Source organism: Ambystoma mexicanum, chromosome 14 (genome assembly GCF_040938575.1).
Source record: "Ambystoma mexicanum isolate Mex_15411 chromosome 14, UKY_AmexF1_1, whole genome shotgun sequence".
Taxonomy (NCBI): Eukaryota; Metazoa; Chordata; class Amphibia; order Caudata; family Ambystomatidae; genus Ambystoma; species Ambystoma mexicanum.
The window spans coordinates 190,322,500-190,346,913 of NC_090940.1; the positions used below are offsets into that span (position 1 = coordinate 190,322,500).

At 47.4% G+C, this 24,414-nt stretch overlaps 1 protein-coding gene across 2 annotated transcripts in view; it reads left to right on the forward strand.

The window, feature by feature from the left end:
* Window positions 1-24,414, forward strand: part of JKAMP (JNK1/MAPK8 associated membrane protein) — a 408,720-nt gene that overhangs the window by 284,912 nt on the left and 99,394 nt on the right. For both annotated transcript variants that reach the window (XM_069638896.1, XM_069638897.1), the window contains one exon: window positions 7,736-7,917. In XM_069638896.1, the coding sequence (XP_069494997.1) occupies window positions 7,736-7,917 (182 nt within the window). The remainder of the gene's footprint in view (window positions 1-7,735; window positions 7,918-24,414) is intronic.

Genomic DNA, 24,414 nt, shown 5'->3' on the forward strand with positions numbered 1-24,414 from the left:
TTCTTGACTCATGGGCACTCCTTTCGAACCCATGCACAAGGCAACTCTTAAATACCTCACTCTTAAGACTGCTTTCCTAATAGCTATCACCTCCATTAGGAGAGTAAGTGAACTACAGGCTCTTTCTGTACTAGACCCCTTCGTATCAGTTCACAAGGATAAGGTGGTTCTTCGCACACACCCAAGGTTTGCACCAAAATTCATCTCGAAATTTCATGTAAACCAATCTATAGAACTACCAACGTTCTTTCAAAACCCTTCCAGCTTGGGAGAAAAAAGTCTGCATACACTAGATGTACGCAGAGCTGTCATGTTCTACATGGAAAGAACCAGATCACTGAGAAAGACTAATCAGTTCTTTGTCTCGGTGGCAGCAGGAAGAGAAGGAGATGCAGTCTCTAAGTCCACTATATCTAGATGGATTGTACAATGCATCACTCTCTGTTACACTCTTGCTAAGAGAGAACTACCCTTCAAGCCAAGAGCACATTCCACTCGAGGCACTGGGGCTTCCATAGCGTTCATTGCAAATGTTCCCCTTGAGTCCATCTGCAAAGCAGCTACCTGGAGTTCTGTGCACACCTTTACAAAACACTACTGTCTAGATGCACACTCTAGATCTGACTCCCAGGTGGGACAGGCAGTATTAAGACATCTTTTCTCTACTGTTCCTTCTCATAACCCACCGCCAACTCTGGGGACTGCTCGCTAGTCTATGCACAGCAGGTGATTCTAAGCAGATTAACAAACATCAGAAGACAATGCATTACTTACCGTAAAAGCATTTCTGATGGTTGTATCTGCTTAGATTCACATGCGCCCGCCCTTCCTCCCCGCTCGGATGGAAGGAACATAGACATCCTCTACTATATTTCTCTCTTTTCTGTACTCACTCACGTCTAGAAGGCTCCCTCAGGGCAGAAAAATACAAACAGAGGGACCTCGACGCGTGAGGGATTGTGGGTACAACGCACGTCACTATAGGGATAGTGTTACAGACACGCCTTGTCGACGTCCCCTTTTCGACTACGAAAAACAAAATGCAATACTCCGCAGTGACCACTGGATGTCGGACCTATGCACAGCATGTGAATCTAAGCAGATACAACCATCAGAAATGCTTTTACGGTAAGTAATGCATTGTCATATATATATATATATATATATATATATATATATATATATATATATATATATATATATATTCTGAGGCTTGTGGAATCTGCTTAGATCACATGCTGTGCATAGGCCGACATCTAGTGGAAGCTGCAAAGTATTACAGTTTGTTTTTCGAAACTCGAAAATGGGCGTCGACACAGGCGTGCCAGTAATACTATCCCTAGTGTGACGTCCACTGTACCCAAGATCCCTCACGCGTCTAAGATCCTCAGATTGTTTTTTTCCGCCATACTGGTCGGAAGCATCTTGCGGAGTCCCCTGGCCTTAGCCATACTTTTGCTAATTATTGAAGTTTAAAATTATTTATTAACATCCTTCCCCACCCCAACGTCGACCCTCGACACTCGACGACGGCTGGAGAAGACATCGACCGTCGGCTGCTGCACGACGGATCTGGGCCTCGGAAGGCCGCTGGCCTCAGCCCGGGCCTAGTAGGCCGCTGGCCTCGGCCCTGCAAGTAGGGAGAGTGGGGGGTGGTACATACTCTTCACTCTTGGTATATAGGTACACTTTATATATTTCCTACACTTACCAGCCCGCTGCCTCAAGGTGCGTATGGAGGGTACCCCTTTCCAATTCTGCCCCAAGTGCAACCGCAAATACCCTTGGGTCGACAGGCACGCCACGTGCAATCTCTGCTTGCCGAGGGACCACCCCGAAGCGAACTGCAGAGCGTGTAGTAGGTTTAAGCCTAAGACACTTAAGGACCGTTCGACAAAGCGTTGGGCCCACCACGCCAGGCAGGCGGCCATGGCAGCGGAGGGCGCCTTCAGCGATGGCAGCGACGCCGTACTTTCGGACGGCGAGGGCATTACGGCGTCGAAAGACTGCCGAGCGCAGGTCCCCGACCTTGGAAGGTTGTCCGGCAGGGCGGCTATGGGGAAGACCCCCGGCGACGCAAGCGCTACACACCCTACACACACTAAGCACACTAAGTCCAACCGAACCTCGACGACGTCGACTTCTCGGAAAGAGGCACAGATAGAACGGTCCGACTCGGTGTCCTCTGGGCGCTCTCGATCGAGATCGCCTCATGACGCAAGGCAATCATCCACTCTTGCCAAGAGTGCCTCGCTCCCTAGATTAACGGAAGTTCGATCGACGGAAGACGAAGACGATTTCCACCCCCAGGCCGCGCTCCAGGAGACCGAGGCCGCAGTTAACACCAGCGAGGCCCCACGCTCGAAACACACAGATACCTCTCCAGACCCTCGACGCCAGGCGTCGAAAGTCTCTGGGGCCTCCAAGGGGCAGGGAAAACATTTTTCCACGCACAGAGAGGGGGGGAAACAGCGGAAAGCACAGCCTTCCACTCCTGTAAGACCATCCTTCCACCCTAAGCAGACAGACAAACGCAAATCTACTGGGACATCAACATCCAGCAAGGGTACCCTTGATAAGTCCTCTAAGTTGCCCACTAAAGTCATACCCTGTTCCAAAGAATGGTCCAGTGAAGACATAGACAGGGTCATGTCAAGGATGTCTTCCTTAGCTGATTTTTATGACAAAAACCCAGAACATTTCCTTTCGTATGACCCTCAAGGGGCCACACCCTCAGGCTCCTCTGATCCTATCCCCCTAAGTAAAAAGGCCCGGTTCGAAAGACCTGAACCCTTCGAGGTACAGCCTTACTCTACTCCATACTCTACTCCACACCCCAGATACCAAGGGCAACCTTTCCCTGAAGGGGACCAGGAGTTTGAAATTATGGAGGAACAAACCGGGACTGAATACTATGCGGATGATGAGGACCTGGAGGAGGTAGAAGATGAGCAGGAAATTTACAGAGTAGATTCCCCGGTAGAGAGCGAAGCCCCAGTTACCGACTCGCCAGTTGATAACCAGCCCCTCCTTAATGAAGTTCTCGCTCGCGCAGCAGAACATTTTCACATCGACACCCACGGTGTACAGGAGGAAAGGGACTTCGCAGAAGAGTTGGTGGGAGAGAGGAGGCCGGTCGCTCAGACCATCCCTATCCTTAAATCCATCCAACGTAGAATAGATCCATCCCTGGTGAATCCTAACCTCACCAGAGCCGTCAACCCCAGAGTCGAAAAACTTTTTCGGGCAGCCCAGTCTGACCATCTTTATATAAGAGGACATCTTAAACCAGACTCCCTAGTGGTTACCAACACTCGGAAGAGGGCTGGGACACCCTTATCGTCGTCAGAAGCTCCTCCCGACAAGGAGAGCAAAAAACTGTACGGGTTTGGCAGGAAGGTAGCCTCAACGTCCGCCTACCAAGCAAGGATCGCAAACTCCACCACCCTGTTGGCAAGTTACAACTGCCATCAATGGGAAGAGGTCGCGGCGCTCATAGCCTCTGCTCCTGAACCGGTAAAGGGCCAGTTGGCTCGGATCTCGGCAGAAGGGAGAGCCGTGTCTGGTTGCATATTAAAAGCAACTTTCGACGCCGCGGAAAACGCAGGAAGATTGATAGCAGAAGGTACTGTTATCAAGAGACATGCGTGGTTACGGCAGTCGGGGTTCAAAACAGAAACCCAGGCTTCATTAATAGACAAGCCGGTGGAACCCGATCTATTGTTTGGGAAAGCGGTCGAAGACGCACTTAAGAATGCCAAGGACGAATACGAGACTCTCAAATCCCTTGGCCAGCTTACCAACAAACCCCCTAACCAGAGGGGGAACAGTAATTTTCGTCGCCCACGCGGCCAAAATTCACAAAGAGGCAACTATGCCCAAGGACAGGGTACACAATTGAACAACAACCAGCAGTCTACCCAGAGTTACGGCAGGGGTAACAAGAGAGGTCGTGGAAGAGGCAGAGGCAGCCCCAACAAGGGAGGTGGCACGCCTCCACCAAAGCAGTGACGCTCAGTTCAGGGTCCCTTCTCACGCAACCCCAGTAGGGGGACGCATTTCCAACTTCACCCAGGCTTGGGAAGGGATCACCTCAGACAGATGGGTGCTGCCAACAGTGTCCACAGGATATTGTATAGAATTACTGCAGCGTCCCCGGAACCACCCTCCACGACAAAGAATACACTCCTTAGAACATCAGAAAATCCTTCTCGAGGAGATCGCCATTCTGCTAGTAAAGGACGCGATAGAACTCGTCCCAGGACACCAGGTAAACAAGGGTATCTATTCAACTTACTTCCTTGTGCCAAAGAAAGATTTGACAATGCGCCCAGTATTGGACTTACGGCCTGCCAACAAGTATGTCAAGCCCCAAAAATTCCGTATGACCACGCTACAAGAGGTAATCCCCCTCCTAAAAAAGGGGGATTACATGGCAACCTTGGATATGAAAGATGTTTATTTTCATATTTCCATGCTCCCAGCGCACAGAAAATACTTGCGCTTCAAGGTGGACAGTCGCCACTACCAATTCAAGGTACTGCCCTTCGGGATAGCTTCAGCACCAAGGGTATTCACCAAGGTACTGGCGGTGGCAGCTGCACACCTACGCAGGGAGGCAATCCCAGTGTACCCTTATCTGGACGACTGGCTCATAACGGGGGAAACCCCAGGAATTTGCAGGTCAAACATTCAGAGGACTATCGACCTCCTCCACGAATTAGGCTTCTCTATCAACGAGAAGAAGTCAAGTCTGGTGCCAAGCACCTCAAAACAGTTCCTAGGAGCAATCCTAGATACTCAGAAAGGGTTGACCTTCCCTTCGGAAGAGAGAATTCGGAATATACTACTGCAAATTCCACATTATCAGTCAGGTCAACAAATAACGGTACGCAAAGCAATGCGGTTACTGGGCATGATGGCGTCATGCATTTACCTGGTCCCCCACGCGCGTCTGCGCATGCGTCCCATGCAGGAATGGTTGGCGAAACAGTGGTCTCAGGCAAGTGGTCAGTGGGACGATCTAGTGGTCGTTTCGCCAACACTCGTACAGAGCTTACACTGGTGGACAAGAGAGAATCTCGCAAGGGGAAAACCCTTTTACGATCCAGAAGTACAGGCAGTGGTGACTACAGATGCATGCCTGACTGGGTGGGGAGCTCACCACCTCCACCACACAGCTCAGGGTCTCTGGTCTCACTCAGTAGCCAAGAACCACATAAATCTGCTAGAGCTTCTGGCAGTATTCCGAGCGCTTCGGGCGTTCGAGCCCCATCTGCTAAACTTGTCGGTGCAGATCCGGACGGACAGCACGACAGCCATGTTCTATCTGAACAAACAAGGAGGGACTCGTTCGCCAAATCTGTCCAAGCTTGCCCAGAAAATCTGGATATGGGCACTCAGACGGAACATCTTCCTGTCATCACAACATGTTCCAGGGGAGCTCAATTCCCTAGCGGATGCCCTAAGCAGAGACTCCCTCCCAATAGAACACGAATGGGTCCTTCACAGAGATATCGTAGAAGATCTCTTCTCTCAGTGGGGTTTCCCCACTATAGACCTATTCGCCACAAGCGAAAACAAACAATGCCCAGGATTTGCATCCAGGTTCCCCCAGCCAGACTCCCAAGGGAACGCCCTGTGGATGAACTGGTCAGGGATGTTTGCGTACGCTTTTCCACCAACTCCTCATCAGGAAGGTGGTGTACAAGATGAACAAGGAATCGATGACGCTCATCCTAGTTGCTCCCATGTGGGCGAGACAACCATGGTTTCCACACCTACGCAGGATGGCGGTGTGCGAGCCCATCAAACTCCCAGCCTGGTACAACCTACTGTCCCAGCAACAAGGTCAAACAGTGCACCAGGAACCCAACTCAATGAACCTGGCAGCATGGCTCCTGAGGTCATAGAGTTTGGCCATCTCAATTTACCACAGAGGTGTATGGACATCCTAAAAGAGTCCAGAAAACCAAACACAAGGCACTGTTACTTTGACAAGTGGAAGAGATTCGTTATTTGGTGCCAGAATAAACAAATCAACCCAGTTGATTGCACTCCTTCCAACGTTGTAACATACATGCTCCACCTACTGGACGCAGGCTTGGTTTTTAACTCTCTGAAAGTACACCTGGCAGCCCTCTCGGCTTACACCACATCCCATAACAAAGTATCGTGGTGGAAAGTACCAGTAGTTAAAGCCTTCATGGAAGAAGTAAAGAGACCTCACCCTCCTATTTCGAACCCACCGCCAGGATGGGACCTCAATGTGGTGCTAGCTAAGCTCATGGGCCCCCCTTTCGAACCCATGCATAAAAGTAGTCTCAAACACCTGACTTCTAAAACGGCCTTCTTAGTAGCCATTACCTCTATAAGAAGGGTCAGTGAAATTCAGGCTCTGTCAGTGCAGGATCCTTTCTTTACTATCCACAAAGACAAACTGGTTTTACGCACACACCCTAGGTTCTCACCTAAATTTATATCTAAGTTCCATGTAAACCAGTCCATCGAGCTTCCGGCTTTCTTCCAGAACCCGCAAAGCTCAGCTGAGGTGAAACTACACACCCTTGATGTGCGTAGGGCGGTCCTCTACTATGTAAATAAAACCAGACCGCTAAGGAAAACAGATCAACTGTTTGTCTCCGTAGCTACAGGCAGAGAAGGGGATTGCGTCTCTAAAGGCGCGATCTCGAAGTGGATTATCAACTGTATACAGCTGTGTTACACTCTTTCTGAAAAAACTCTGCCTTTTACGCCAAGGGCCCATTCTACTAGAGGCATTGGGGCCACTCTGGCTTTTATTGCAAATGTTCCCCTCGACACCATTTGTAAAGCAGCTACTTGGAGCTCTATTCACACTTTTACTCAGCATTACTGCATTGACACTCATTCCAAGACAGATACACAAGTGGGACAAGCGGTTCTAAGACACCTGTTTGCTCATGACCCTTCTCACATCCCACCTCCTTCTTCTGGTACTGCTCGCTAATCTATGCACAGCATGTGATCTAAGCAGATTCCACAAGCCTCAGAAGGGATACATTACTCACCGTAATCGTATTTCTGATGCTTGTATCTGCTTAGATTCACATGCGACCCACCCTTCCTCCCCTCCGAGAGAAGGCGCATGATTGCTTGTAGTCTTACCTTCCTGTCTATCTGCTTGGATTATCTGTACTCACGCTACTCCTCATGCTTCCTCATGTCAGAAAAAATACAATCTGAGGATCTTAGACGCGTGAGGGATCTTGGGTACAGTGGACGTCACACTAGGGATAGTATTACTGGCACGCCTGTGTCGACGCCTATTTTCGAGTTTCGAAAAACAAAGTGTAATACTCCGCAGCTTCCACTAGATGTCGGCCTATGCACAGCATGTGAATCTAAGCAGATACAAGCATCAGAAATACGATTACGGTGAGTAATGTATCCCATATATATACACACAGATGTACTGAGTTTAAGAACTGGATTGACTACTGTGTTGAAGATCAAAGCAATTACATGTGTGTCCCTGCAGTAAAAACCATTTGTTGCTGTTGTAAACTGTAAAGAAATCTGTACTTTACAATTGTGCAAGTGTTGTTTGTGCTTCTTACTTAGCCTGTATGTAGATGATGGCAAATTGGGGGGTGGGGGGGAATCACTTTTTTTCATATTTGTTTTACTGGGGTAGTTAAGTGTAAGACTTGAAGGAGCAATTTTTTATTTTAAAAAGTTTCTTTTCCTTTTACAGGTACACCATTGTGTTTATATACTATGCATTTTGCTTGGTGTTGATGATGATGCTTCGGCCTCTTCTAGTGAAAAAGATTGCCTGTGGCTTGGGAAAGTCAGATCGATTTAAAAGCGTCTATGCTGCTCTTTACTTCTTCCCTATGCTAACCTTGCTTCAAGCAGTTGGAGGTGGCCTGCTCTGTAAGTTTTGCATTTAATACTATAATCAATATGTTTGACTGCTCTTTTGTAGATTTGATATGTTGACTGTTTGATCAGGCAAGACACTGAAAGTTATTTGTAGACTTTGTCGACAAGTCTTTTTCCACAATGCAACATTTTTAACAACTTAACTATGATTTTTGAAATTTCACACTTAAAATTGATGGGTTTAAACATGTGTGACTGGGTAATATTCCTTTAAAAACACAAAAGTGATGGCTGAATGGTTTTGAATGAATTGAAACCACTTCCATTTCTCTGGGCAACGGCCCATACTATCATTTTTCAGCCTGCAGTTCCAAAATAGAAGGGAATAAACCATTTCAAACCTTCCATTCATCATTCTTTAGTGTTGCATTATCCTTACAAGGCAGCAGGAGGGCACCTGGTTCAGGACTGGGGATGACTTCCATTTTAATTAGGGGTCAGAGTTACAGCTAATGCTTGTACAGTTCTCCCTGTGACTTCTCGTTTTAAACTAAATGGCCATTTGTGGACCTAGGAACCAGGTACAATAACTGTCCTCCTTCCTTTTTTATTTGTGGCTGCTCCAAATGCATTTCGACAGAATTGTATTGACAGGAAAAGTGAGTATGATGTTCAGGGATTTGGGTTTGGTCTGAAAGGGAGGTTTTAGCACCACGTACAGCACCAGGAGAAACTCCTCCCTGTGCCACCTCTAAAATAATTAATACAAATATTTTACACTAGCCTAAGCCACCTCAAGTATCGGTACACCCTCTAAGGACCTGCACACTCTTTTGTGATACTGATTCACCACAAAAGCAATTAAACCTACTGGGTGCTTTCACATTTTAAAGGGGAAGCCCATGGGTGAACGTTACTGGTCTTGCAGGTAAGGTGTTACTACTTAGACAAACCCTGTTCACTTCTAATACACAAGTTAACATATACATTGGCCCCATAGCATAGTAACCTACTTGACACTAATGGAAGCAGATTTGTAGAAGACAGACTTTTATTATATTCTCAAACATCCCACACATTGATGCATCAGCCACCACAATAGTGACCACTCCCAACTATCACTTTCAACCATCTTCAAAGCTCTCAGTATTAACCACAGTGTTCCAGACTTCCATCACACACTGAAGAATATCACAGTGTACTGTGATGGTGTCCTCACTTGTTTTCCGGCAGTAGTCTCTCCACATGTGGACAGGGGACAGCAGCCGCTACCTGATCCTGGCCCTGGGGGCGGCTCTGAGGAAGGATCACAGTGGGGGGGGCAGCCTCCGGGGAGCATCATGGCATTATCGGACGAGACATGGTATCCCCCATTTTCTTTTGAGGAAACCTCATCCATGCCCAATGCCTTAATACCATATTTTCATACCTTCCTTCATCCACCTAGGAAGGGTACTGAAAACCTTTTCACAAGATCTGAATGCAAGCTGTCAAAATCTGACATGGCTTTTAAGCCTTATGAAAACACATTCTCAGGCTCCACCTACAAGTCATCCAGAACTGACTTGCCCTTAAAGATCACTGAACACTTACCCAGACTTTACATGCAAGTCGTCAAGAATGGACTTCCATTCCCATAAATACAAGGCTACTGTGATGAAGAAGATGAACTGAGTATTACAGATAAATGGAGGTCAAGAGTACAAGCTGCGCTCAAGTCATTGCGAGCGCGTACCTGCGGCCAGGAAATTTCAACCGGTAAAGCAGCTAACGGAGGTGCGCTGCTGTCGGGAGAACTCTGATCCTTTCGGTACAGACCAAGAGACCATGGGGCTGGAGAGTGTTCTATGGAGCCAACTGGCTAAAGGACCAGCAAAAGGGAAGCTGACCGTGAGTGAGAACACACTGAAGGAACGCCAGAAGCCGATAGAAGGCTTCTAGGCATTTGTAGGTGTTAGAAGGCAGCCTTTACTGTACCGAAGCCCGAAGCGATGTTGAGCAGCAGAGCAGGGACCACGAGAGACATTGAGCTGAGAAAGAGAGGCAGCGAGAAGGAAGAAAAGGATGGACGACCGCCACCGGCTTGCCGCAGGAGAAACAGAATACGCCTGCAAGAGCCGGTGAGTCCACCCAATGGAAGCTGGGACACTGAGGCTTATTGGCAGCCATGCCAAACCTGAATAATTTTTAATGAAGCACATGAAAGAGAGAGAGCAAGTGAGCATTGCTTTAAAAGGGTGAAGGGAACCAGTATAAGACTTTCAGGTTTGTGAGTGTATTGTAGGTAAGGCATGGTATCAAGAATACAGACACAAGTGATCACAGTTCAAGGGTGTTTATTAAACTGTACAAGTAGGTTGGAAAAACACCTAATCCAAGCCTAAATCTAAGATCGGGAGCAGGCTACGACCATCAAATTAAAATAAGGCAGTCCTAGTGGTGTCTGGGTAAATAAAAGGACATATACTAAGAAAAACCTATTGCCTTATGCTAAATACAAAGAGTATGGGATAGGGTGCACAAGCAAGAAATGAGTGTTCACAAATAAGTCAGGATGTGTTAGCCGGGGATCTCCCCCACGTTTTGAACACGGGACAAGGTGGGAGTCCTGAGCCCAGCACACTCTCTAGCTTTCCCAGCATGAGAGACCAGTTCTGGTTCACGTATCGGGAGCTTCGGTGGTTAAGTCTCTTTTCTACAAAAAGTCTCTTGTCCCCCAAGGACCTGATGGGTTTAAAAATAACAAACAAAAGAAGTTCTGTTCCAAATGTACGTTGGGTGATGACTTCACCCTTGGGTCCCCCTCTTCTGGGCGCAGACCCGTCACAGTTCTTATCAATATCAGGATCTTCGGAGGTTGTCTCTTGCTTCCGAAGATCTGATGGGTTAAAATAACAAACAAAAAGTTATTTCGGATTGCACTTGGGGTGGCGATTCTTCACCCTTGGGTCCCCCTCTGCCAGGCTCGGACACTTCTGTAATATTGGCCTCCCTCTGTTGGGTTCACTAGGGCCTTTCAGAACAATTTCACTGTTGACACTCGCGAGTCTTAACGTCCTTTTAAAAGGTTCACTGTGGACATCCCTCTGTCTGGTTCACTTTTGTCAACACTGTTTCTTGGATCTTTAGACTTTACCCCTCTTTATTGGCATCCGTCTACCAGGTTCACTCTTGCCATTTCACAATTCCTTCTACTTTCTTCTGATGCAGGATTTACTTCCCTTGTGTTCTTAATGATTGGTCAGTCAAAGACTTTCGACTGTACAGGAATTTTGTTAGACCCCTATATGACCACTTTGACCTTTTCCTCACGGCTCCCCTAGGGCCTTCTGTTTTCAGTAGTTTCATTCAACGCAGGATCAACCAGAGTCTAGCAAATGAGCACCGACGTGGTGCCGGACCCCTCTGCAGCTGATCTTCCCTTAACAATTTACAGTTCTTTGAACTTTCCTTAATGTGCCACTTTGCGACTTTCATTCAACACAGTTGGTTTTCTTTATCGGTTCCCCCTTCGAGTCACCGGCTGTGATGAACCTCTTGGCTTTTCACTATATCTGGAGTCAAGGACAATACCACAGTAGCAGGCGTCTCCCTCTGTCCTGCTTATCAGCGTAGGCATGCTCTGTGTACCGTTGACATCTGCTGCAACACAGTTGGGCTTTTGTTCGCAGTCTTGCGCTTCCTTCCACAGAGGTTTTGCGGGTCTGGGTTGGAAAGGGAAAGGTCGCTTTTCTTCTTGGCAGCCTCTCGCTGCCTTTCTCCTCCTCTTGCACTGCTGGGCTTGTATAGCTGTCTCGTCGTGCAGTCTGCCTTGCTCGTATTGTGCTCTCATGCTCCACCTTTTATCCCTGTGGGGAAGGGCTGTCGGGGGTGTGTGTGATTCTGGTCAATTGCCTGACTTTGCCTGACCCTTGTATTGGGACAAGTCCGATAAACGGCTCTGGTGTTAGTCAGTTGTCTTTCGTTGTGTGTGAAAGTGTTCGGTTTGAAAACGGGGTTTAGGTGGGGTCAGTATTTCTGAATGTTCTACGTGGTAGGATGGGGAAAAGGTGTTCGAAGGAGGAGGATACAGCATCTCACCAGTCGGTGTTCCACTCCCGAGGACCCCCACATCCAGGTGATCCTCCCTCACTGGTCCATCCCCAGGAACTGGATCCAATAGTGATGGCCGTGTCATGGCTACCTGGATTACCAATTCCCTGGAGGATAGTAAGTGAGACACCTTCAGGTTTCTCACAGAATACACATATGAGAAGCTCTGGCTGGATAGTATACCATACTGATACAATGCAAGATGAAGCAAATAAGTTACTATCAAGTTTGGAAGTGTGCGCAAAGCCTGCATGAGAAAAGCCCTGTCAGGAGAATATACCAGGCAGTTGCAAGTTTGGTTATAGGAGAAAGCCCTTGTATGGAAGCACACCAGGCAACGACAAGCTAAATAGTGTGTATGAAATAAATCACCGAAAGAGGACCTGAGAAGGGTATATGGACTGGCAAAATGATGTGTTACCATTGAAAAGAGGAGTGAGAAACCTGGCAAAGGAGTACACAAGGTATCCTACCAAAATACAGACTTGAACCCAAGTTACTTTGTTTACCAGATGTCTTGTTGATCAAGAGAAACTCTAGGGAACTGATATTCTTCAATACTAATCAAAGTGAACGTTTATACACTACTAAAGGCTAAGGATTTTTTCCCTTTGAGTGTAGAGTTGATTTTTAGAATGTGAGGGCCAGAATAGTACTTTGGGCACAGGGCGTCTTACTTTGGACATTCTGACATCCGACGCACCCTTAGTTTTGTTTGAGGCAGGGAAACACCTCTTAGTGTGTAGGGACTGCAAGGAAGTCATGGTATTTAACAGTAAGACAGACGCAAGTGACCACAGTTCAAGGGTGTTTATTGAACTTCAAAAAGGGTTTGAAAAACGCCTCTCTAATCCTAAATCTAAAGATCTCAACAAGCTACGACCACCAAATAACGCAGTCCTAGTGTTGTCTTGTCAAAATAAAAGGCATATACTAAAAAAGAAATGATTGCCAATCCTTATCTCTAATTACAAATGGTGTGGGAAACAATGTTATGTAAAACAAAGCAGTGTCCAAGAACTTATATGTCAGGATGTTCAGGCCTTTGGCCTACCTTCCCCATGTTTTCAGCACGGGACAAGGTGGTACACTTGAGCTTAGCAGTCTCTGGCTTCTCTAGCTCTTCACTTTTCAAAGTCTCTTCTTTCAGAGGGCCTGACGCGACATACTCTTTTCCTCTCAGGATTTCACATGCACTCAATTTCTCAGGTGAATCTCTATTCACCTCGGATCCCCCTCCACTGGGCTCAGATCAGCTTTGACACAATATTCAATCAGTCTCCCTCTGCCGGGCTCAGACCAATTTTAATTTACTTTAACACAAACTTGCTTTAACCCAAAACTCTCAGCTGATCTCCCTCGTTTGGGCCCAGACCAACTTTATCTACTTTGTCATCAACTTACTTTACTCTAACATCGAAGACTTTCGACTGTGCACAGGATTTTGCTTGACCCGTTACAGGACCACTTCGATTCACAATCCTTTGTCACGCTTTCGCTTTTGCCACCTCTCAGTTGGATACTTGGAGACCTTTGAGCACGCATGCAGTACTGGACAACTCTAAGGTATCGTATCTTGGTTTCAAAGTTCAATCACTCATCTGTTTTCCAATGTTACTCGCATTGATTATCCCAGGTGTTTCATACACTGTTCGCTTCAGTGTTTACCAAACAATGTTGCTGCTTGCAACCTTGGCTTCAAAACAGATGGGTTTGGAATCGGCCTCCCCAACTCACCGTCTGTGTTGATTACACTGGCACTGCTTTGTTGTAGGAGCCATGGACAGAACCACAGCAGCAGGCGATTCTCCCCGCCTTGATTATTGATGCGAGAGAGCCCCGGGTACCCTTGACACACAATGCAGGATTCTTCAGCCTGGTTTCCTGGTCTTACGCTTTCTATTCTGGAGGTTATTTGTGAAAGTTACGGTTCCTCGTCGAAGAGGTCAAGGGCACTTCCCTCCTTACGATCCCCTTCTGTTTTGCCATCTTTCACCTCTTGTCAAACTGCCATCTTGGAATTGCTACTTCGTGTGCTTTGCCTTGCTCAGAGTGTGCTCTCGTACTCCGCCTTTAGTACGTGTGGGGAAATGTAATGGAAGTCGGGTGTGTGATGGTCAGCAATTGCCTGACCCTTCCGGACTATCGTATTGGGACATGTCCGGTATACGGGTCTGTTTTCTCATAGCAAGCTGTCCGTGAGAAAGTGTTTTTGTTCTGACAGGAGGTCTGGGGGGGGTGAGTTCCTAAGTAGCCTACCTGGTAGGATGGTATAAAGGTGTTACAGGGAAGGGGATACCGCGTCTCGCCATCCGGTCTCCCACTCACTGGAGACCCCTCACCCAGGTGATCCTCCCGCACTGGTCCACCCCCAGGAACTGGATCCAAAAGCAATGGCCGTGTCCTGGCCACCTGGATTACAGATCCCCGGGACTAGCGGGTGAGACACCTTCAGGTTTCCCACATGCCAGAGAGGCATTTCCCAAACCCCTTCCGTCAACAAATGTTTATGGCCAAAAAAAGAAGTCTGTGTCCATGTCTCATTCCTGGTTGCTCACAATACGATCTCCTAAAACACCTAATGAAAGAAATGTTGCTTTAGTACCTCTGCTGCTAGAGGACCAACTACTGCTTTTCTGGCCCATATTAAATGTACGTAGAAGCATGATCCCTAATGTGGACTTTCAACAAAGAATGTGTCTCCTGTCAAATCTATGACCGCAGCAAGCAGAGATCCAGAAACCCCAAGGAGACCATACTGCAGTGGCACACACAATTCTAGGCCTTAAGAAACTGAGCTACATCACCTTTACAAACCTATTCAGTACACACCCTTGAACTCTTTGATCAATCGCTAGCAGCTATCTGACCCCACTACCTAGCAACTGAAATGGTCTGAGTGAGAATAATTTTAGTTTGGTGCCTAGGACCTGGAAACATGTACTCCTTGATCTGTTGCTGAAACCAAACAACCGAAGTTTCGTAAAGATTGATTTCCTGTAAAATTGTCAGAATGCACCAAAGTATCAACCGAAAAGGATACAATATTCAAAAGGATACAGGAGGTAGGGTCTTCCGGATCCCTGTTCACCCGACTTGATAGTCGTGAAGTCAACAAAGACCTTCCAAATGATACAACCCTCTGGCTGATAAAACAGGCAGAGCGATGGATCACTGGAAAGGGCGTGGGTAAGGTATAGTAATCCAGCCTAGGACAAATAAAGTATCATGAATAACTGCTCCAACCTGAGTATGATGAGTTAGATAATGACAGGAATGATCACACTGACCTGTATCTCTGGGTAGAACAATCCAGAAGTCTCTTGATGGATTTGAAATGAAGAACAAAACGACAGGGAAGGGAAAATTAGTAAGGGAGACTTATCCCGGACGGAACGAGGCTCACGCTAGATACGGGTTGAATTCACCACAGGATAGCGTCCCAAGTTCAGTTCAAAGTCACTTCCAATAATCCTTGAAAGGCTTCCTTCCCACTTAGGGATCAATCCTTCTGTTAATTCCACAGATGCAGGAGTTAGAAGAAATAGAGTTTGAAGACAACGTGAGCGTGTGGATTTACACGCGGGCAGGAATCGCGCAGCCTGGGCCAGCCGCGTGTGAAGACAACGTGCGCGTGTGGATTTACACGCGGGCAGGGTTCGCGCAGCCTTGGCCAGCCGCACTTGAAGACGAAGAGCGCGTGTGGATTTTACACGCGGGCAGGATTCACGCAGCCTGGGCCGGCCGCACTTGAAGACGAAGAGCGCGTGTGGAAGTTACACGCGGGCAGGTTTTACGCAGCCTTGGCCAGCCGCGTATGAAGACAAAGAGCGCGTGTGGACTTTACACGCGGGCAGGTTTTACGCAGCCTTGGCCAGCCGCGTATGAAGACAAAGAGCGCGTGTGGACTTTACACGCGGGCAGGATTTACACAGCCTGGGCCGGCCGCACTTGAAGATGAAGAGCGCGTGTGGATGTTACACGCGGGCAGGTTTTACGCAGCCTTGGCCAGCCGCGTATGAAGACAAAGAGCGCGTGTGGATTTTACACGCGGGCAGGATTTACGCAGCCTGGGCCAGCCGCGTATGAAGACAAAGAGCGCGTGTGGATTTTACACGCGGGCAGGATTTACGCAGCCTGGGCCAGCCGCGTATGAAGACAAAGAGCGCGTGTGGATTTTACACGCGAAGGGATAGCTCCAGGAATCAGCGTGTGGCGGAACACACGCTATCGAAGGCCCAAAAGTAGCTGTAGGAATATACCAGGATGTAGATCAGAGGTTCAGCTACACGACGCCAATAGAGACGATCAGAAGCAGCGAGTGAAGTTTCTACGCTGCTTAAATACGTGATACCGTAGTTCACGTGACGAAGCAAAAGTCACGTGAAGTTAGCGACGTGAAAAGTGTAAACGTCGTTTTCCCGGTAACGTATCGAATAGCCTCCATTTGGAGTAGAACGGTCTAGCTGTTCTACGAGCGTAGCGTCCAGCATGCATGACAAAAATGCACTTTTCCGTTTCCGATTTACCCCCCCCCCCTTTCCTTTTTTTGGCCTATCAAAGGTGGAGGCTGATGACCAGTTTCCTGTCCTAATGAAGGTCCTTCCATAGATTTATGTGGGAGTCTTGCATGCACCAGCAAAGGAAAAACGGAGTGTGCAGGTACTGTTGGTTCTGCAGAAACTCTGTTCATTGATTCCCTTCAAGAAACAGGATATCTCTGGTGGCAATATGACTCTGCTCTGAGTCATGGACTATGTCGGGGGTTGACCAGAGGAGCCTCCTCGTACCATCCCAGATATATTATTCACTAGTTTGGGGCGGCACTCTTGACTGCTTGGTCACCTCATTAGACAGACCCAGAATGAGGCAAGGGACTTTATCACAATAAATTCAGTAAGTATTGCATCAGGGAAAAAGGCACTATCAAATAAGTGTTTTAATATATGCCAACAAAGCAATTATATAAGTATATAGCAAAAGCACAATACAGGGATAAAACATGGATGCCACTCATTTCCATGAAAAACGTTACAGGAATCTAAAGGCCTATGTGAGTCCAAAAAGGGGGGAAGAACGGGTTACAGCAATCTACGAAATATACCCAAAGGTCCTGCAGACCCAAAGTAAAATTTAGATGTGGGTTTTGTGTCTCTCTACGCTTAACACTCACTTGTAATTCACAAAGTGGAATGTCACTACAGTGATCTAAGGCATCACCATACCGTATTGAGTAAAATTCGTTTTTCTATGAGTAGATACTGTACAAGGGGTGGCACACTGTGGTAGATTAAGAGGAATAGAAGTAAATGAGGAGTGAATATGCACAATCTAACATCTCTTAGATTTCTGGGAGGGAGGTACAGATACAGTGATTAAGTGCTAGGATTGTCTCTATCATACATTGGCAATGTTTTTGAGACATTATGTAACTATTGGATTGGCAAATAACTTAACATAGCTAGGTGAAATAATATGATATGTAGTAATGTTTGAGAATGCGTTCAACTGTATAGTATAATACCTGGAAGGAAATATTAATGATGATACTATGTTTTATGTGACTAAAAGGGGAATACAGAAGTATTTTGAATTTGCTACAAATGCAATGAGGAACCAATGAGTCGTATACAAGTCAAATTGAGGTCCAAAATGAGTAGGCACTGGCGGAGCAATAACTAGAATCCCAGTTGAGCCATAGCTCTTAATATAAGAGTAGGCAATACATGTAATCACAAGTATCTAAGTTCAGGCTATTTAATATTTGAATATGCCCAAGGGGAAATACAAGTTTGTTAGGTAAGATTGTGTAAACTGCAACTGGTGTGGGACTTCACAAGACTTCTCTTGGTATTAGGCAGGCCCAACTCTTAATATAGGCCTGTACTACACAAGTTGTTAGTGACTGAGCATCCAGGCTCATCTTAGGAGAAGTAATGTGAGGCGTAGAGTAGCTCAATGCAATCAGTAAACACAAGACACCAAGTAGATACTTGCACAGTAAGTTATATTACATTATTTATATATGCAGAAGGCAAATTAAGCATTCTTAAGCAGCAACTGATAACATTAATTGGAAGACGGAATTCATTCAAGCAAGAACTAATAATGCAGGTGAGTAAATATTTGCTATGCTAGATATGTTCGAGCACACGGAGTGACATCAACGAAGGTCAGTAGTAGCACTTATTTTTGTTCACCATTGCAAAATTGGGTTGAGGAGGGAAAATGATTAGAGTTAAAGTAATTATTTGTTTTTTTGTGTTTATTATGTTTATATAGCGCTTTACTCCAAAACGCTGTACAATTTTAACAACTGGATACATATAACATTATAACAGTAGAAGCAATTTACAATTATGAATTAGACCAACAAAACAGTAAGAGCAATTTAACTGAATGGAGGAGGGAGGTTAGGGCAGTAGAACTGAGAGGGAGGAGGGTGGGGCAAGGAGGAGGGAAACAGAAGGGGGTTACAAGTGCGAGAATGGGGTGGGAGGGAGAAAGGGAGGGAGATGATCATGGGGAAAAGATAAAGGAAGGAGGGGGCGCAGGAAGGGGGAAGGGTTTCATGGTGGGGGATGGAGAAAGAGAGATTTAAGGGAGGTGCAGAAGAGAGGAGGGAGGAGAGATAAGGGGGAGCAAGACCAAGGAGAGATTTAAAGACTAAGCAGAGGAAATGAAATTTAAGTTGAGTGAAAGGAAAGCCAACCGAGGGAAGAAAGGGAAGCAGAAATGGAGTCACGGGAGGTAAGAAGACAGAGGGTACGTATAATTGGTTCTTTATAACGCGCTTAATACCGAAGCAGTTTCTAAACGCAGACCTGGTATTCGAAACTTTCTTGCTCTGCGCCGTCATACTTCCAAGACGAGCGCGTTGCCACTAAGCTATACTACTCTACTGGCTGGATCCTGGCTCCTTTGTCTTTACAAGCTGCTCCTTCCAGGCTGTTTGAAACCAGCCCAGAGCACTTTCCTTTGCTTCATGTTATCCTTATAGTTAGCTGGACTGGCTAGTCCATTGCTTACCTGTAGCTACTGGACCACTACTAACTGTCCTAATGCCTATAGTAGGGGGTCTCTTCTGGTCTACCATCCAAATTATCCACTTTCCTTCCTGGCCGGCTGTAACCTACTGCTTATCTGAGCTGACCGACATCTACTGGATTCTTGTATGCTTCTGTCGCTGTCTCCATGGGTGCTGAACTTTCTGCTTGGTGAGTTGTCTCTCCATGTGTCTTCATGGTTGGATCTTTGTTTGGATCCTTGCAGGGAAGCCTGATGCTGCTGCCAGCTAGGAATTGTCTTTACTAACTTAAGAAAAGATGACACATACATTAAAGATCGGGTTGACTTACTCACTACAGCCCTGCTCAAATTCAGTGAAAGTAAATGGCTGCTATTTGGGCAAAAAAGCACATACTCGAAAGCCTATCCCATAATAGTGACATCACTAACAAACTAGACAGCCAGTCCGCTACTGCTTACATATGAAAGCACTAGAGCATCCCCCAGAAAACAGTAAATGGGAAATTTCAGAACCATTTTAAACCCAAACATAACTAGTACAGTACCTTGTTTATTTTAAATTCCAAATACAGTACAATGCCTAACACAACTTGAAAGCTGCAGTAAATTTATTTTAAGTCAAATAACTTTTAAATAACATTAAGAGATGGCGGCCACCATTTGGAAAGTAAAAATGGCTGATAAATTCACCACACAGTAGAAAAACAGCCAAAGAATGCAAAAAGATGTGTTGTGGGAAGAGATGGGTGAGAAAAGGAGGAAACCCCTATAGATTTCCCTAGGCAAAGGGCGTTACATGGGTGGGACACATTGCCAAACTACAGAATATCCATCCTCGTATGTCAATCTGCATTGAAGAGTATTACACACCTGCATCCAAAGCCCCTATTTCAAACTCATGTTAAAGTTCTTATTTTAATGAAAATAGTTTTTGCTTTATATGTAGTGCTTTCAGCACTGCCGAATAGCAAAAACTAAAAATGAGCGATGAGAGGATGGGAACACGGGAAATGAGTCCTATGACCAGAGGATTGGGGATGGCAGGGGGGAGGGGGGGTGGGAATGTTTTTTTGATAGCATGGGTAAGTGTTTGTGCTTTTAGGTGGCTGTTGGTTGTGCAAAGGATAAAGAGAGCAAATGTGTCCTAAAGTGTTGATGATGGATTTGTGTTTCCAAAGCAGATTTAGAGAATTGTAAGTTAGTACGCAATGTATTGTCGGGTGCAATCTTGTGTAAATATGGACATGGGGTGAAGAGTTGTCGAATGTTCCATTTTGCAAGCTTATGTGGTTTCTATGCTAGTTGTTACATCGATTCTTTAGTATGCAGGCTGAAGAGTTATCAAGCTGTCTGCATTGTGCCGCTTGACAATGGGGACGAGAGGGGGTATGTTGACGGGGTATATGCTTTGCTCTCACCTTCCCGATTCTTCCCCTGCATGAGGGGGCAGTGATGTTTTGTAATTGGGTAAGGATGGCCCCGACATGATATGTTTACTGAAAAAAGAACAGGGGCATATTCAATGAGGCTTGCAAGGTGGTGTTATATGCAAACTCTGCTATATCTAACCATTTGACCCAGTATTCTTGTTGCGCTTGTGTGAAGTGTAGGAGAAATGGCTTGAGACTCTGATCCCTTTTTGTTTAGCCATCTGTCTGGGGATGATGATTTGTGGAACAAGTCACTTACACTCGCAGAAGGTCTCCCAAATATTTGGGGTAAATGGTCTACCCCGTCCAGACACAATGTTATCTGGAATTCATGTAGTCTGAAATATGTTGTCACGAAACACGTGCTATGGGTTTTGCTGAGGATATCGAAGGGCTGGGTAGAAAATAGGCTACTTTCGTGTAATTACCCACACCCACCATAATACCGCTACAACTCCATCTTTCTAGGAAGTTTCAACCCTAGTAGCTGCCACAATTTGGTCGGGTGAAACGTCAGAAGGGCTTGTGTTGGTATTGTAGCAATTATAAGGTGTTAGAATGGCTTTCTAAACTCTGGCCTGGTGGACATATGTTTAGGAGGTCACCCTTGTTCTAGTGAACAAGGAAGAACTTCTGGGAGTTTAACGCAACCAATCAAGGTAGCGCAGAGAGGCCAAGGCAAAATCTCAGAGGTGTGGGATCAGGGGTCCACAAAGTGAAACTCCCAAGGATTACACTTGGACAGTTGGTTATAAATATATTATATTTATTTTAGACCCAGAAAACAAACCATGTAAAATGACTAATGGGAAGTAATATTATCACAATATAAAACATATTTCCGAGGCTTGTGGATCTGCTTAGAATCACACACTTGCACAGGCAGACATCTAGTGGTATGTGCAGAGTATTGCGTGGCTTGTGTTTGAAGTTCGAAAAGGGATGTCGACTGGGTGTGTTTGTAATTCTATCCCTAGTGTGATGTGTACTGTACCCATGTGCCTTCACGCATCGAGGTCCCTGAGATTGTTTTTTTTCCGCCATCCTGTTCGGTCACATACTGCGGAGATTGTGCCTTATAGCATTCTTTAAACCAGCAGTAGTTTTTCAATGACATTTCCAGAAGAAGCACCATTTCGATAACTATCTGCACGTCCGACAATCTGCTGCTTCAGCTTACACCAGGCTTGGGGCCTGTACAGTAGGGAGAGTGGAGAGGGCAGGGAAGTGTTTCTATAGTCTTTGTCTTAGAGAATCTGTATATTTACTCACTCCCTACATGCTCCATTTTTAATGTCCCTGCCCCACAAAACCCCAGCCATTCGTCCGCAAAATGGTCGAAACGTGGTATCCAAACCCACTTCTGGTTCGTCTTTCTCAGTGCAGTCCTCTGCGCCTACTCCACGTACGCAATAAGACGTATTACCTAAACAAGCTTGTGCTGAACCACCACAGCGCATAAAATGATTCCGGTTGATATTTCTAAAGTGCACGTCCCTGTTAGGCAAAGTTTGTATGCAGTACCCTCTGGGAACACTACACACAACTATGACTACAGGTGTAAGCAAACCCAACCTTGGGTATAAGTCTGTACTACACAGTTTTGGTAGCGTGGCTGAGCAGTCAGGCTTATCTCAAGAGGGGAATGTGAGCCGTAATGATTTGCACAGAGGTTTACAATCACAGGTGTTCAAATAAACTCTTACACTCAAGGGTTCTTGGATAAATACTTATTAATGTATTTATCAGTCAGTTATAAAACATTAATTAGAGGGGCGTGGCCAGACGAGGACACCGAAGGATGTCTCCTTGGTGAGCTCTGGGACTCCTTCCCCGTCCTGATGCCCTAAAACCCCCTAAAATACAATAAATACCCCGGAATGCGGTTTTTCGAGTCCCCGTGACAGTTGGGAGTGCCTGGTGCAGCGGACAGCCCCGGGGAACCTCTCGTCAGGGAGAGAGCATCAGACGACTCGAGGGCCCAACGTGCGGAGAAGCCCGGGGGCTTGCCGGCCTGCCCCCGGGGCAGTGTTAAACTGAATTGGACTTGGCCCGTGGCGACCCTGCGGGCAGAAGAAGCGGAGTGCCCGCTGGGGGGTCAAACCGATCCGGAGACGGGTTACAACATGTGGAGTGCGTCTGCACTCCCCCCCCCCCCAGCTTGGCTGGGGCCGCCGCGACAGAGGAAGGAGGCAGAGTGGGAGCCCACCAAGTGGAGTGCCCTGAGGGGGCGGGGAGCACAGCCCGCTGTGTGCATGCTGTAGGAGGAGGCAGGGTGTGCGGCGCTCTGTTGTTCGCCTGCCAGAGGAGGAAGCGGGGAGCCTGCCGGGGCAGCGGACGGTGTGGACGCTGCCCCGGCCCAGGATGAAGAGCGGGTCTGTGGCACTCAGTCATCACTCTGGTCGGGGGCCGGCGTGTGAGGTGCGTCCGCCCCTCCCCCGGCTTGGCTGGGGCTGCCGCGACGGAGGAAGGAGGCAGTGCGGGAGCCCGCCATTTGGGCGTGCCCCGAGGGGGCGCGCGGCACGGGCTGCTGTGTGCACGTCAAAGGAGGAGGCGGGGAGTGCGGCGCTCTGTTATCTGGCCTGCGCGCCCCCACCCCCCACGGTCTGGCCGAGGCCTTAGCAGCCGGAGAAGCAGAGCGGCACGGAAGGCTGCTCTCAGACAGGCAAGAGGTGAGGAGGCGGCCCACGGTAGAGAGGGTCCTGGCACTGTGTAGAATTGCATGCTGCGAGGCAGTGAAGCGAGGGTACCAGCTTCGTCTGCGCTGAATGTGCTGTGACAGGACCAGAGGGAGGAGGGCCCTGAGGCACACGGAGGTAACCCTCCCCCCCTCCTCAACCCCCCACCCCCCCCCCATGGACTAGTTCTGTTAAAGTGAAGGGGCTGGGGTGGAGACAACCTAAGGAGCGTGCGCTGGCTTGCCCTGGATAACCTGAAGGGGACGCCTCTGTGCAGGTAGCCCCCCCACCTGTGGCATCACCCAGCAGCCCTATAGGGCCCACGAGGAGGAGAAGAGCGGAGGCCCCGGGGAGAAGGGGACTTGACTCCGGGGTGCAGCGCTCAATTACATGGGTGTGGAGGAAGCTTCAGATAGCACTCCCGCAAACAGAACAGGTGGAGAGTAGCCTAAGGAATCCATCTAACTGTTATAATAGACGTTACGGCAAAAGAGCCAGTACTGTAACAGCGGAGCACTTCACTTATATAAGGACATCGCGGACCTTGGGTGACCCTGTCTATCGCCGGCAGGAGGGAAACGGGAAGCACTTGCTTCGTGAAGTGGTGCTGAGAGCAGTGGCAGAATGTCTAAGCAGGCGAGAAAACCCAAAGGTTCGGGGTCAAGAGACATCAAGTCCATGATGCAGTCTGTGGAGACCCAGAAGCGCAGCCAACTACAAGCGCAAGCTCAGATCCACTCTCCCCCTTCGGGGGTCTTGGGGGGGGGGGGGGGGGGGATTGCGATGATCCACCAATTCGCAGATCAGATCTATTAGCAATGTTACAGGAGTTGAAGAAGGACATTAAGGACAGTGCCGCTGACCTTAACAAGGGAATAGTGGCATTTGAAGGGTTGATGAGATGGAGACCACAGTAGCCGAAAAAAGCCATGAACAAGAAGAATAAACAAAAAGGGTCCAGATCCTTTAGCAACAAATGGAGCGGGTCCAAGATGGATGGGAGGATGCAGAGAATAGATCCCGGCGGAATAATGTGCGCATCCGGGGGATCCCGACATCTGTCACGGATGGAGACCTGCAACAATATGTGACAGAGCTCTTCGTCACATCCTGGGCCCGGAGGCCGAGAGGGATACAGTCCTGGACCGGTCGCACAGGGTCTATTCAACACTTCAGCTAAAGAAAAACTTGATCCTGGACGTGTTAACTCGGCTACATCTTTTCCAACTGAAAGGGCTTATCATGCGAGCCGCACAGGAGAAAGAACCCATAAGCTTCCGTTCTACACCCATTCTCCTGTTTCAGGATCTCTCTCAAGC